The 14,046-nt window shown below is 33.9% G+C and overlaps 1 protein-coding gene across 3 annotated transcripts in view; it reads left to right on the forward strand.

Moving 5' to 3' along the window:
- Positions 1-14,046, forward strand: part of LOC126809622 (cAMP-dependent protein kinase regulatory subunit) — a 62,774-nt gene that overhangs the window by 20,376 nt on the left and 28,352 nt on the right. Inside the window, exons 1-2 of one of the 3 annotated variants that reach the window (XM_050534289.2) lie at positions 9,920-10,025; positions 12,491-12,901. The exons of 1 other annotated variant lie outside the window; for it this stretch is intronic. In XM_050534289.2, coding sequence (XP_050390246.2) covers positions 12,620-12,901 — 282 coding nt within the window. In that variant the 5' untranslated portion in view covers positions 9,920-10,025; positions 12,491-12,619. Of the gene's footprint in view, positions 1-9,919; positions 10,026-12,490; positions 12,902-14,046 lie in introns of those variants that run through there. One more of the 3 variants, XM_050534291.2, reaches the window with a different exon arrangement.

The following is a 14,046-nucleotide window of genomic DNA, read 5'->3' on the forward strand; positions in this document are numbered from 1 at the left end:
TTGTGTTGATTCTATATCTATAAGGATTACATATTTCTAATAATTAATGGTAAGTTTAAATATTAAATGTTTCTGTTTTTTAGTAAATTTACTTATTCTACAAAAATAGAAAAAAAAAACCAGCTATAAACTAAATGATTTTGACCTCTGTATAGGTTATCTGTTTCATTGAGGGCCATAATGAACTGGACAGATGAACTACACTTGGCCTCCAGTACATGTATGAACAAATACAGAACTAACCTGTTCTTCAACACACTTGATTTTTTATATGGACAGTTTTCGATTGCCTTTCCACTACTAAAGTACTATATATTTTACATTATGTTTATTGTATAAGATAATGGTCTTAGAAATATGCACCTTGATTTTGCAACTGCATGGTACGAATCTAATGCATTGAAAATTCAGGACAGAACAGCACTTTCTTGTTCCCAGTTATGATGATCCATTCCTGTCTTTCTATATCAGGAAGTATGAACTAAGTAAACTAATTAGCCATTATCCAACTCGAGAACAGTATTCCGTAACTTTGAGCTTCCACGTAAATGCATTAAATCATTGTTAGAAGCAGTTTTCAGAACCAATGTACAAAGGCCTTAGATCACAAGGACCCACAATGATTGGTAAGTGCAGGCTCTTTAAACTCAACAGATACTGAATTCATTTTTATGCTATGATTTAGTCACCTGTCTGTATGTAGGGACGGTTGGGTGGCTGGATGGTCAACATGTGCATGTTGCATAAAAGGTCTGTCATTGAGTCAAGTGGCATGGTTTCGATTCACCGCTTGTATGTGACAAGGAGTAGGGGCGTTTGTCCAACCTTGTAGGTTTTCTCCGGGTCCTCCGGTTTCCTCCCATTGCTAAAGACCGTTACACACTAGCTAATTAATGAAATAAAATTGAGCCATATGTTGTTAGTCCCGAAATGACCTAGTTTGTCTTTCTCTCTTTCTCGCTCTCTCTCTCTCTCTCTCTTTCTCTTGTACATGTGTATTTATGTATCATCACATACATCTATAAAGAAATGTATTTAGAACAGTCCTAAATAGTTTATTAAATTTTTATTCTTCCGTCAACTGAAAATCTATACTAATATTTGTGACAGTCGTTTGTCTGTCTGTTCGGGGTTGGTGGCTACACTAGGTCTGCCCCGAGTCTGAAATTTGGGGTATAGGGGTAGCTCGGACCGGGGAGTAACATAGGCCAGGTGGCATTAGTCTACCACTTCCGGTTTTGGGGTTATGACCCCCGAGCGAAGGCGGGCATTATTCTAGTAGTTGATAATTGTCATTATATTATATGTACACAGTATTGCATTGAACCGTAAGTGAGACTGTAAGTCGATTGGCTCAATTACTGATAAACGATAGCATTGTCATTGCTTTTCTTCATGGTTATTGAAGCAATTATAGAAACTGTTCTATGTCCATTTCCCTTTTAATCAGTTAATGCTTTCTAAATCTGAGCGAATGTGTTCTTTATTCTACCTCCCTGGCAAATTTTTACATTGCAAGGTTACGAAAGTTGAAAGTTGTGACACATGTTGAATTTGGATATACAATGTATATTATAATAATTATTATATACAGTTTTATTTTCAATACACCAGATGAATCCTCGGATAGGACGGATCCTGAGCACAGGCATCAAGCTTACGACAGGCTTTTGGTCTATAGACTTCTGCTATGTCAAACACTGGTTAGAAAGCATAACTTTTCCCTTAAAAGGGACTATTTATTTACTCCTAAAATCTTTGATTCAACCGGAAAATAAACAAATTGTTGGTGGAAGAAGAAATACTGGTGGAAATAGGTGAACTAATCGATGTTAGCTGCTCAACTTTTATTCATGATTTAATCATGAAATGGATAATCGAGACTATGTTTTTTATCGTACCGACCTTAGTAATGATGATCAAAGCTAGTCCGAAAATGCAATCGCTGAAATCGGGGTTCAGAGTAGAGCAATTTGACTGAAATTTTCAGCAAATTCCCTTTACATTATCTAGTTTTTAACTATTATAGTGAGAAGTGTCAGCTCTTCCTAATCTCCCATAATGTATTTTTAAGCAAAGTATGAAATCAATTACTGAAACAAAAATATTTATCGAAAATATTTCAATAATTCACATCATCGAAGACAAAGTCAAGGCACGTCTTTATAAGGATTAATAATTATATGGCATATATTGTTTGCTAACGTTCACAGCTCTTTTTATAATGAAGGCCTTTGGACATGAAAATCATGCCTACATAATAAGATATGGCTTAAATAAAATAACTATAAATAAATCAGGTAGTTTTAGTCAGTATAGAACCAGAGACAAATACCGGTAATACTGGCATTTACAAAGTATAAAGTTCTATAGAAATGTAAAATGCCTGAATAATGGAAATAGGAAACTTTTTAATGTTAGCAACATGTTGTTGACAAGTAAGCTTGACATACGCCCACTGGGTCTTTTGTAAATGTTAGCTATTGAATTAGGACTATTGAATTATTGGTTATTAATTAAATGCTAGCCTTCTGGCAATAACTCCTAAAATCACAATTGATTGCAAGCTCAGGAGATTTTTTGCACACAGATTCATGTCAACCTGATATTGCTGCTTTTTGAAATAACTCATTAAACAAACCCTGAATGACGGTGGATTTTCACTAGGTTAACTGATCATCAATGTCTATTTTAATAAGAAACATTACCACAAGACAGGGATTAAATGTTTGACTTGACTCAGAACAGCGATGCTACTATGGAAACATATTTTTTTTTTATTTTGGTGCACAACATTTTCTGACGAACTGGCATTAAATTGCATTAGTCCTATTAGCTCGAATTTGAAGTCTTTGTTATTTAGCTGTTGACATTTATTTGTCCTTCTTTCAAGAGTTATCCTACTACAGTCCAACTCTTCATGTTTGTTAACTTGACCTAACAGTTGGTAATATCTGGACAACAAAAATGCCTGCAATTGAATTATCAACTTATAATTAAATGCCATATTTAACTCATTCCGTTCTACTCCACTATACCCTGGGTTAATGCATGGGGTATTCACGTATTCACAAACCAGTCTTTCTTTCATTGCATATGTTCACAATAGAGGTGGGGGGTGGCCGAATAGTTAGAGTGTGCTCGTTGTATCATAAAGTCTGTTACTGGGTCAACTGGTGTGGTTTCGATTCTCTGGTCGTACGTGACAAGAAGTAAGGTCGCCTGTCCAACCATTGTGGGTTTTCTTTGGGTCTTCTGGTTTCCTCCCACTGCTAAAGACCCCTACATGCAAGAAAGTTGTTGAAATAAAATTGAACCATATGTTAGTCCTGAAATGATCTAGTTTGTGTCGAGTGGACTGGACGTTAAACCCATCTCCCTCTCTCCCCTCTCTCTCTGCTACCAGGCCTATTGTTCTTGGTCGATAAAAACAACACAATTAGTTTGTGTCAGTGAACTGGACGTTAAATCCCCTCTCCCTCTCTCCCCTCTCTCTCTGCTTGGTTGATAAAAACAACACAATTATCAAGGGCAGATAATTTGAATACATATCTCCCCCATGAGTGAACCCAGGGTATAGTGAAGTGGAACAGAATGAGACCATTGGGAATATACCGAGCATGGTATGGTTAGTGCTAGAGATTCAGTAATCATCATTTCTAGATAACATGGAAGGCAGGAAAACTTTTTACACCAATCGTTTAAAACTTCTCTGCCTCACGCTTGACATTTTCACTGCTATGTTATTAAATGAATGATTCGAGCATGATAAAACTGGAACATTCTATAGCCATCAACACAGTATAGAGATGATGATGATGGTCATAAGACTTTTTACATGCAGATTTAAACTAAAGGAGAAGTCACAAATATATTTATTCAGTGTGAAAAGTTCATGCAAACCTTTATATTTGGTGGCTTGGCCTGTGTATATATCCAGAGCTTTGACACTTTTTTAAGAAACACAACCTTCAGATTGCATATGAGATTTGCCATAAGGCTGTGTAAAATTGATACCTTGTTTCTTCTCCCCATGCTCTGGGTAAACCGAAGAGGGTGTTGGGTTAAACACAATACAAACTGTAATTTTCAACACAAACTTGCTGCGAGCGTCGAAGGCAAAAAGCACTCATAAGGGGTCTCCCCGGAAAAATTTCCAGTGTTCAGAGCGAATATGTTATTGTACATTATGATCTGTGAGTCGTACATACTGGTGGGCCCTGGATCCAGATGGGAGGGGGCGGGTGTGCGTTGGGAGCACCCCCCACTAGATTCACCCTTGCATTATAGAAAAGACATGTTTGGAGTTTGTGCTCAACAAACAGCGTGCCGTTGTTGATGAGACCACTTAGTTCTTCCACTGATCTGATTTAAATTTTGAGATCTTTCTTCTTATTGGTTTGGCATATTTGGCAATTATGAAATTGTTTTCTTGTAATTTTAGCAATTGATCTTCATACTGGTATTATTTTTTAAAAAAGATTTTATTCACTTCTTAGAAATGCTACAAATTTGATGTAAATTTAAAAAGAAATGATGTACAGTACTGTAGTGCTTTTATCCATTTCCTGTTACGTCTACTACATTATCAGACATTTTCTTTTCGGTACTTGTATGAATAAACTAGTTAGCACTTTAATTGGATTGTGGCATCTTCCTGTATATTACCGTAATTAACTGCCTTTTATCTTGATTGCTTGTAGAGATGAATGTTCTTGAAGTACTAAGTTGCACTGAACGATTTTGAAGAGGATAATTCAAGTTTGATTTGAGAAATTTATAAATATTTTGCAGGATACTAGACTTAAAGTACATGTAGCTAAGTCGCTAATATTTGGGACCTAGAAATTGACACAAATTGGTCGCAACGCATACAATAATGTAATATGAATGTATATAAATTGATTTACATTCAAATGTTTCTGTTTTTACTGTAATTTTTAATCAGTTAGATTCGACGAAATACGCCAGTATTCTCCATCGAATTTCAATCTCTAGCGTCTGGTTATTCCAGTCTACGCCGATATTATTTATTGGGGTTGCTCTCCAGATAAGAATATAGCGTCACCGTTTGACATGACTTGTGGAATATGCCTAGCCTCGTTTTTCTAGCCCCTTATTACAAATAGCGCTGAAACGCATTATGGTACACGATTCGTGTACCAATTGTAAAATGTTTATTTTGTCTTAAATATTGGATATCAGAAGGCCATCTTTTCCCGGTAAGATCACAACATCAGTGTTGATTTAAACCGACAAATAAATCATGTTTTCAATGTCGAAGATTTTGGATGATATTGAGTTAGAGACTTAGCTACTTTAAAACAATTAATCCAGAAATAAATGTATTATAGCATTTTCTTCGATCCGTAAACTTTTCTCACAAATTAGATATTTCAATGTATCACTGTTTTTTCCTCCAGGAATTAATCGATTGGAAGGAACTTGAAATTATTCAATGGTATACAGTCAATTGTAAGAATTTATCAGTGAAAATTTGATGAGATTATCTAGGCTATCACTCTTCACTTCACTTTGGTAATGAAGAAGAAGCAATCATGAGGAAAATGACCTTTTATCAGTCGAGACGAAAACTCTCTTCACGGAAGAATGAGACTATAACTAGGTTATGAATTATTTATGACTTTTGTATATTACCAATCAAGTATTAAATATAAACTGTGGAAACTGTTACATTGAAAACAAAGATACCCTGAGAAGCGATTGTAGAAAATAAAAGCAAGCTGTATTGTAAAAATTAAGCCATCATGTATTTGATTAAACATGATTTATATAAAAAGCACAACCCGATTTATGGGGAATACAATCACTGTTTTATACACATATATCTGATAACGATAAGAGAATACTTGTTGAAACGTCGTGCTATATGTGTATAAACCAGTGATTGTATTCCATATAAATTGTGTTGTGTTTTTTAATGTGCTCAATCACTAATTGCCACTCAAGGATTATATGATTTATATATATATATATATATATATATATATATATATATATATATATATATATATTCAGTGCTGTCTAATATATAATGATACAAACAAAATTTGTATCCATGAAAGGACATCTATGGTTAAAGATACTTTTCCACATGCAAACTGTGTGATTTAATGATATATTTGAACTAAAAACATATTCAAGCTAATTAGTCTATAAAAAATTTGTTTCAAATCCCTCTCAAACTTTTGTATATGTGGGGAGACACCTCAAGCTATAAATAAACTGATATGAGACCATGTCTGTCACCTGTTTCTTTGAGGGAGGGTCCATTTTTCAGAATGTATTTTTCATTATTTATTGTCCATTTACGTAAATACTTAAATATTTTCTTTCAACTTCTTTTTCCGCTGTCTTTTGTATGTTGACACCCCTCAATGTTTCCAAAAACTCCCAACCATTTCATCCAGAAATAACAACCGCTCTCTCAGTCAAGCTAGCACAGAAGAAGCTGGCAGACAACAGTCAGGTTGACAGTTAGTGATACCCTGACCTTTTGCCCAGTGCTTGTCCCATGAGTGTTTTTCGGGGAATCCAGTATTTTTCTAGTAAGATTGGGTGTCTACACTTTCCATATATACCTAGCTACTTGTGATACTTTTATTGGAAATAACTACCTGATCAATACTTACGGGACAATGTATCTTTAAAGGAGCCAATCCAGACTTCAGAGTTGATGACATATTAACACAAAAGAGAGAGATTCATTTAATTGTGCAAATAGAATGATGACAAATAAAGAAAAAGTCAATATGAACATACCATTCATAGAACTAATGGTTATATAGCACCTTACATTGTGATACGCGCAGTTTGAAATGGGGTTGTATATTTTCGTAGACCAGGTCCGTCCAGTGTCCACAATTGCTTGTGGACGCTCTAGAAGCTAAAGTTAATATCCGACTGACTTTAAATTTATACAGTGTTTAAGATCATGAGACGATGAAGCCTATTGATTTCCGATAATTACTGCCAGAGTTATGGCACCTGAATATATGTTTACCCCTGTGGTACAGCAGCTAAGACATCTCAGAAGTCGACAAGCGTTTTACACATATTTATTCTTTTGTAGGTAATGGGAGAATTAAAAAAAAACACTAAAAACTTATCAAGAGTAACAACCCATTATGTAATTTTCTGGAATATTTAAAATATGATTGCCGACCAGAGTTGTTTGTTAATTTCAACTTAATTGGAAAATATCTTTTGCCACTAGAGGGTCCACAAGAGTTTAAAAAGTTATCAAGGGCAATAACTTCAAAAGTAATTCTAAACCTCTTCATCTCGTGACCTTAAACACTATGTATAAATATAAAGTCAATTTTACCTGTGGCGATTTCAAACCTTATGATAAGATTTTAATAACCACAATGATGTATTTTGTTCGTACAAGACAAAAACACTTTATTTTTTTTTAAGCATGGGTCTGACAGTAATTCCACCAGCCATGTATTAAAAAAATAGTCTGGATTAGTTGGGCTATAGTCTTAATAAATTACCATGACACATTAGTCATTGCAAATGAGCTTCGATGGAAATAATGAAAAACCTTCCACACCTTGTTTGAACGTGCTATCTTTTTGAACATAAGGTAAATTGAATTGTTAAACAAAGCTTGATCTTTAGTATGGAGTGAGAACTTGGGTTGCCCAGAGCACATAAATATTGTCCGTTTATACAACCCTGAAATAAAATCATAACTGTTGGCAAGTTTGACTATAGTGAATTTTAGATGGAAAACCGATTGATTAATCAATGTCTGACGTCATAGGGTCAAAAGCCTCATGTACGACCCCCCCACGCGACCTTTCAGTAAAACTGGTCAGATCTTCATGTAGTGTAGGCCATCGAAAGTATAAAAAAACGGAACGAAATATAAATCTGTATATTAATCAGATTGCCTATCCTCTAGCCTCCAAAATCCAGCCTTAATAGAATAATGCCCTGGATAATCTTTTTAAACTCTTGTGGACCATCTAGTGGCAATTAAGTTGAAATTAATAAACAACAATTTCCAATAACTTCCAACAGCTAAATTCATCATTTGATTATCTTTAGGCCTACATGTTTTGTGTAACAAACTTTAGGAAAAACTCAGGTAGCCAATCAAATTTTAAATTCAGATAACTACTTAATGAGTTGTTTCTCTTGATAAGTTTTTAGCTCTTTTTTTTTTTTTTAAATTATCCCATTACCTACAAAAGTAACTAATGTATTATTAACTTCTTGACTCCTTTAAATTTTTCTGATTTGTCCTAGTTAAAGCGATAATTTCATATTTTCTAAGAAAGTCAAAACATAATTATTTCTATGTCTTTTGCTCAATAGGTTATCAACTCACTATTATACGACCATGGGCATTATTTCCCACCCTTAAAAATCATTGACACAGGAAATAATAACACAATTACCTCCCTTGCTTTCCTATTGCCTCCATGCATTAGCTACCTTCAAACGTTGGAATTTAAAGTTGAAAATGATATTTTTGTCATTTTCTCAGCTGGCAATAGTGAATTATAAGATTAATAGGATTATTCTTTAACAAGGTAGGACGGTTTATGGATACCATCTATTTTAAGGCTTTATTTTAATAAATTTTAAAAATATAACATGAAATTGCAGCTTTAATAATGATCAGATCAGTATTGAAAGAGTTCATATATCGGTCATTTTGTCTTTTGTTATGCTTTCATACTTCAGCTTTAAACAAAATAGAATAAAATGTTTCCTTTGTCAACAGTAAGTGAATTCAAATTTTTTTCCAGTAATTTACTCTTATTCTATAGGCTAAGGCACCCAAAATCCACCCTTAATAGAATAATGGTTTCTGAGAACTCATTATTAACTCATTGACTCCTTTAAATTATTTCTTATTTGTCCTAGTTAAAAATGATCAGATAAGTATTGAAAGAGTTCATTTGTCGGTCATTTGTCTTTTGTTCTGCTTTCATAGCTTAGCTTGAAAGAAAATAGAATAAAATGTTATCTTTGTCAACAGTAAGTGAATTCAAATCGTTTTCCATTAATTTGCTTATTCTATAGGTTTAGGCATGGTAATCTGGACTAATATATGTACAGTATAGTCTAGATTCTCCAGTAGTATTATGTCTTGTCTTGGATATAAAATTGAAGTCAATAAAATCAATAAATAAGTCATACATGTATTAATTGATTTTCCTCTCTCTCTCTGTAGTGTTTCTCTTGTATTGACTGTCTGTTTTAAGCCTTATGACAGGCAATTCAATTTGATTGAGTTCTTAACCCAAATGGCATTATGCTTTAAGGAGAAACATTGTTTGTACTTGGAGGTACCTGTGTAAGTACTTGTTCGGCTAGTGTTTTCCAATAGATCGAGTTTAAGGGAGTAGAAATTATCTGGTATTTTTGCAATCAAATTTTTTTTGTACCTGAATATTATGTAGGGACATCAATAATACCATGGTGATCATCTGCATGTCTGATTAGCAATTCATGTGTGAGAAAACAGTCACTGGTAATTCACATCACTGAATTATAGTATTCACAATTATTCTGGGATGGCTATTGATTTTTTTTGCAGAATCACTGTCTTGCTTACTGAACAGCCAGGAGCTTGCAACAGTTGTATGTGTCAGCCATTGCTGAAATTAAGTTGTTTTCTTGCTATTTGGATGGATCTGTAGTACATACGGTATAGAATGTTGAGCCATATATATTCTACAGTTGATGATTGTTGGTGAATTATCAACGGTGTGCTTGTAGTTTACTGTGACATATCCCTGTGTGTGCTGTGTTCACATATTATATATATACACACACACACACACTGCAAGTGGTGCCATCTGCAATAAACATCTATCAACTGACAGTAAGACTTCTTATTGAATAAGTGTTTTAAGGCTTGTTATTGAATAAGTGTGTTTGACAGTGAGTGTGTTAAGCAGTTCACTTTAGTAGGTTGCCAATGAAGGTTTAGTTTATTTTTGGACTTTCGAGGGCAAAATTGTTAATTCAATTATTAGAAGGTATGAGTTTTTGTGTAATTTATGATATTTTTGTCGACTGCTATTTTATAAGAATAATGTGTATCTGTGAAGGTTTTAGAAGTTCAATCGTTGGATGTAAATAGAATAGATTTATTGGTCTGTTTCTAGTGTTAGCCATGTTGGCAGAGCACGTTTTCCGTTCTATTCAATAAAACATGTTTACTTGATCTCACTCCCTTAAAATGTAGACACCAGTAGAAAATAGATTTTTTACAGCAAAAGCAGACGTGAATTATTTTAAAGATATTCTGTTACAAATATGACTGTTTGTCAATATAATATAACCTTATTAGAAAAAAAAATAACTTGAGGTTGTGGCGTAATGCCAGATTTAATAAAAACTGGATAAAAGTTTAAATCGTTAATGTAATGGATAAAAATTGTAATCGTTGTTTAATATTGCATATGGTTTGGAGTAGAAATTGGATGAAAATTGATATCGTTAGTAATAGTGCATTTGGTTTGGAGCAGAAATTGGATAAAAATTGAAATCGTTGTTTAATATTGCATATGGTTTTGAGTAGAAATTGGATAAAAATTGAAATCGTTGTTTAATATTGTATATGGTTTGGACTTGAATTGTAGAATTTGTCAACCTTGTTAAATCTGATCTACTTTGTAAAATTTATTTGTGGTATATAATTACCATTAATGATAGTTGTCCTAGTTTATTTAACTCAACTGGACATATTATTTACTGCTGTCAGTAGTAATAAATGAAACCAGGTTTATATATACCATACAATCATTTAACCATTATTTGGTTGTTAAACAGGAATTAAGTGTATTTATTGATTTACTAGGGGCAGGTAAATTGTGGCTATCTTTAGAATGTTCCAACCAGGACCTATTTCCATTCATATATATTACATTGAAAGGGTGGTTGTTTAATTTGAATATGCATAGGTTTGATTTAAATTAGTTTTACTTTACTTCAATAAAATTTCTTGAATTTAAAAAAATATAAAAAACAGGTTGAACTTGCTTTTAAGTTTTAAGTGATTGCAGAACAAGTATGCATGTAGACTAAAAAAAAAGATGTGACATTGACAAATATTTGTCACAGTAATCAGACAATTTAGCCTTGGGTCAAACATGGCTTTTGGAGGGTCTGCCATGATCTAGTGAAGGACACAAAAGTCCATAATATGTCGCAGGCTACGTCTGACAATTACAAACATTCAGTTCTTGTTCTAAAAATATTTTATAATAAATAATTTTATCGAAACTAAAATGTTTTAGACAGGTAGTTCACTTTCTGTGCCTGTTCGATGACAGAAAAGATTACGAGTATTCATTCTAATTATTTATGATGTAGATGTCATATTTCTAGGGGCAGCTGTTTCTGATCTTATTAAGTCTAAGACGAGTAATTATAGAGTTATGCCGATGGCTTTCGACATAGTGGTCATGATATTGCCATTATTAAACTTAAAGGATCACACATTCCTAATGAGCTATAGTCACTATAGTTTAGCCTCTATATATCAGTTGTGACAAATAGTGAGGATGTGGTTTTCTCAAGGTGAGACATCTATCTAGCACTGCTTTCCAATTTTCATAATGTGCAAATGAAGAGTTTTCATTTCTGTGTACTGGAATATTGTGAATCTGGCACAGATGGACATCAATGTTTATTAAGGTTGTTTGAATGGACCATTATACGTTGTTATTAATAATTAATAAAGGCAATATTATGTGTAGACAGCCACACTTGCGGCTATTATTAATTAAATTAAAGGTTGATTTATTTGTACAGCTTGGATTGTACTTTGTAGCACTAGACTTTTTCTTGTAACAGCTTAAGTGTGATGGCATTCTATTTCATTAAGAAAGAATGTTTTAGATTTTCGCCAAGAATTTTATGAACAGTTTTAACATCTATTTCTAAGGTACTTACAAGAGTTTTGTGTTGATTTTGGGACAAGATGATAAACGGCTGCATTGGGTACAGATGTAATGCAGATTGCTTGAGAATGTCTTGGATAGTAAAGCTGTATTTTATTTAAGCAGACTGATGCAAGTTGAAGGAATAGTTGATCAAATAAAGTGTGGCAATCTTTTAAGTGATCAATATTTGTTGAAAAACATCTTAGATCCAAGCCGCCATTTCTTTAATGTGAACGAACTGATTCTATCATAAGAAGTTGTGAGAGATGTTTTAATGAGATAGGAAGTATATAGTGATAATTAAGAAACAGTTTTCACCTTGAGCCAACAGTTATTTATAAGCTTTACCTATCATTGTTGTGAATTTGTAGGTCAGGTTTTCTTTTTCTGCTTGTCTAGTCATATTTCTGTACATAAACAAAGATAGTCGTATATCTGTTATACCTGAGTTATTTGGTTCAGATTTGTTTAATGCATTAGCAGATCGGCTCAGTTTTTTTATGCACTGTTGAACATTTTATGATTTTAAATATTCAGTAAATTCATTGTTTCAGGCTGTCAAGAGTGTTTTCAATGCGTTTTGGACATTTTCATCAGAATTTATATATTATTGACATATCAAGCTTGGTTTATGCTTCCCGCTGGTATAAGCAACATTTTGTTAGCAGATAGCAATTATAAATATGGGGAATAATTTACAAAAACTAAAAAATGCTGTTGTAGAAAGTACAACCGGTCAGGGACAAGGTGGTAATTCTAGTGAAAACGACGAAACAAATACTAAGATTAAACCCGAAGAAAAAATCCCTCGGGTTGATGAAAATAAGGAAGAAATAGATTCCAGTTCGACAAAAAATATAGACACTGCAAAACAGAGTGAAACACAACTCATGGATAATACTGATACTAAGAAAGGAGTTAACAATGAAGATGAAGTTCCACAAACTAGATGCCAAGAGTTAAAGGTATAATCATCTTTATGTTTTGTTTATCAGTAGTCTGGAGGTCGCCTGCCTTTGTCGAGAAAGTTCATCGGGATTTTCCGACATGGTGTCCCTTTGTCAGTGCTGGTGCAGAACGGAGAGCCTGACAAGGACAGCAGTCTAGTCGTTCGGATGTGACGAAAAACCGAGGTCCCGTGTATACATTGGCATACACGGAAAAGATCCCTTGGCAGTTGGAATTTGATATAAGAGTAGGTGCCTACTCTTATATCGAATTCCAACTGCCAAGGGATCTTTTCCCTCATAGCACACGGTATGACATGATGCTCATCTTCATTAGCCCAGTATAGAAGCAGAACAGTAACACGTTAAACCCCATTCCATTTCATTTCATTTCATTTGATTATCAGCATATGAATTGTCTATCCACAAATGGTGTCATAAAAAAATAAACAAATCTTTGTCCAATTTATGAAACACATTACCATACAGCATTCTTTAACAACATTGTCTGAAATGTCATTAGTTCCTGATTTTTTTATCTGGCTACAGACTAATCGGTTCGAGGTAGGAGTAACTTTATATATTGGTTTTGTACATATATCTCTGTTCTCCTTACCATTTCATTATTATCTCCACATGTTTTATAATTAGCAGACTTGTAAAATCATTTAAGCTCTCAGTCTGAAGTATTTTGATCTTGGAAGCTTATTATATGGAGAAGATATATAAGCCAGTATGATCTAGGTAGTTATTTAGGGCTTATTATAACATAACTCGATTCTAGGTTCACCAACGGCGGTCTGAAGCAATTAATGAACTAAGACTTCAGTCTAATAAGAATTGATTATAAAATAGTCGTGGAGATGGGGCCCAGTAAACTCGTCACTTGGGAGTAATCACATCATTTATTTTACAATCTTGGTGATTGCATTATGTTGTGGGGAATCTTTTCTTTCTTCAGATTTTCTTTTAAAATTTGCGCTGAATTGAAATAGTTCTTAATGAAAGACTTCTGTGCTTGGGAAATGTAGGCTTTATTTGAATGGGGAATCACATGGCTAAGTGGGTAAGACGCTGGCTCCCTAGCCTGGAGGTTGGGTGTTCGATCCCTGCATTGGCCGAGAAAGTTCATCCAGATTTTCCGGCGTGGTTTCCCCTTGTCA

Source organism: Patella vulgata, chromosome 2 (genome assembly GCF_932274485.2).
Source record: "Patella vulgata chromosome 2, xgPatVulg1.2, whole genome shotgun sequence".
NCBI lineage: Eukaryota > Metazoa > Mollusca > Gastropoda > Patellidae > Patella > Patella vulgata.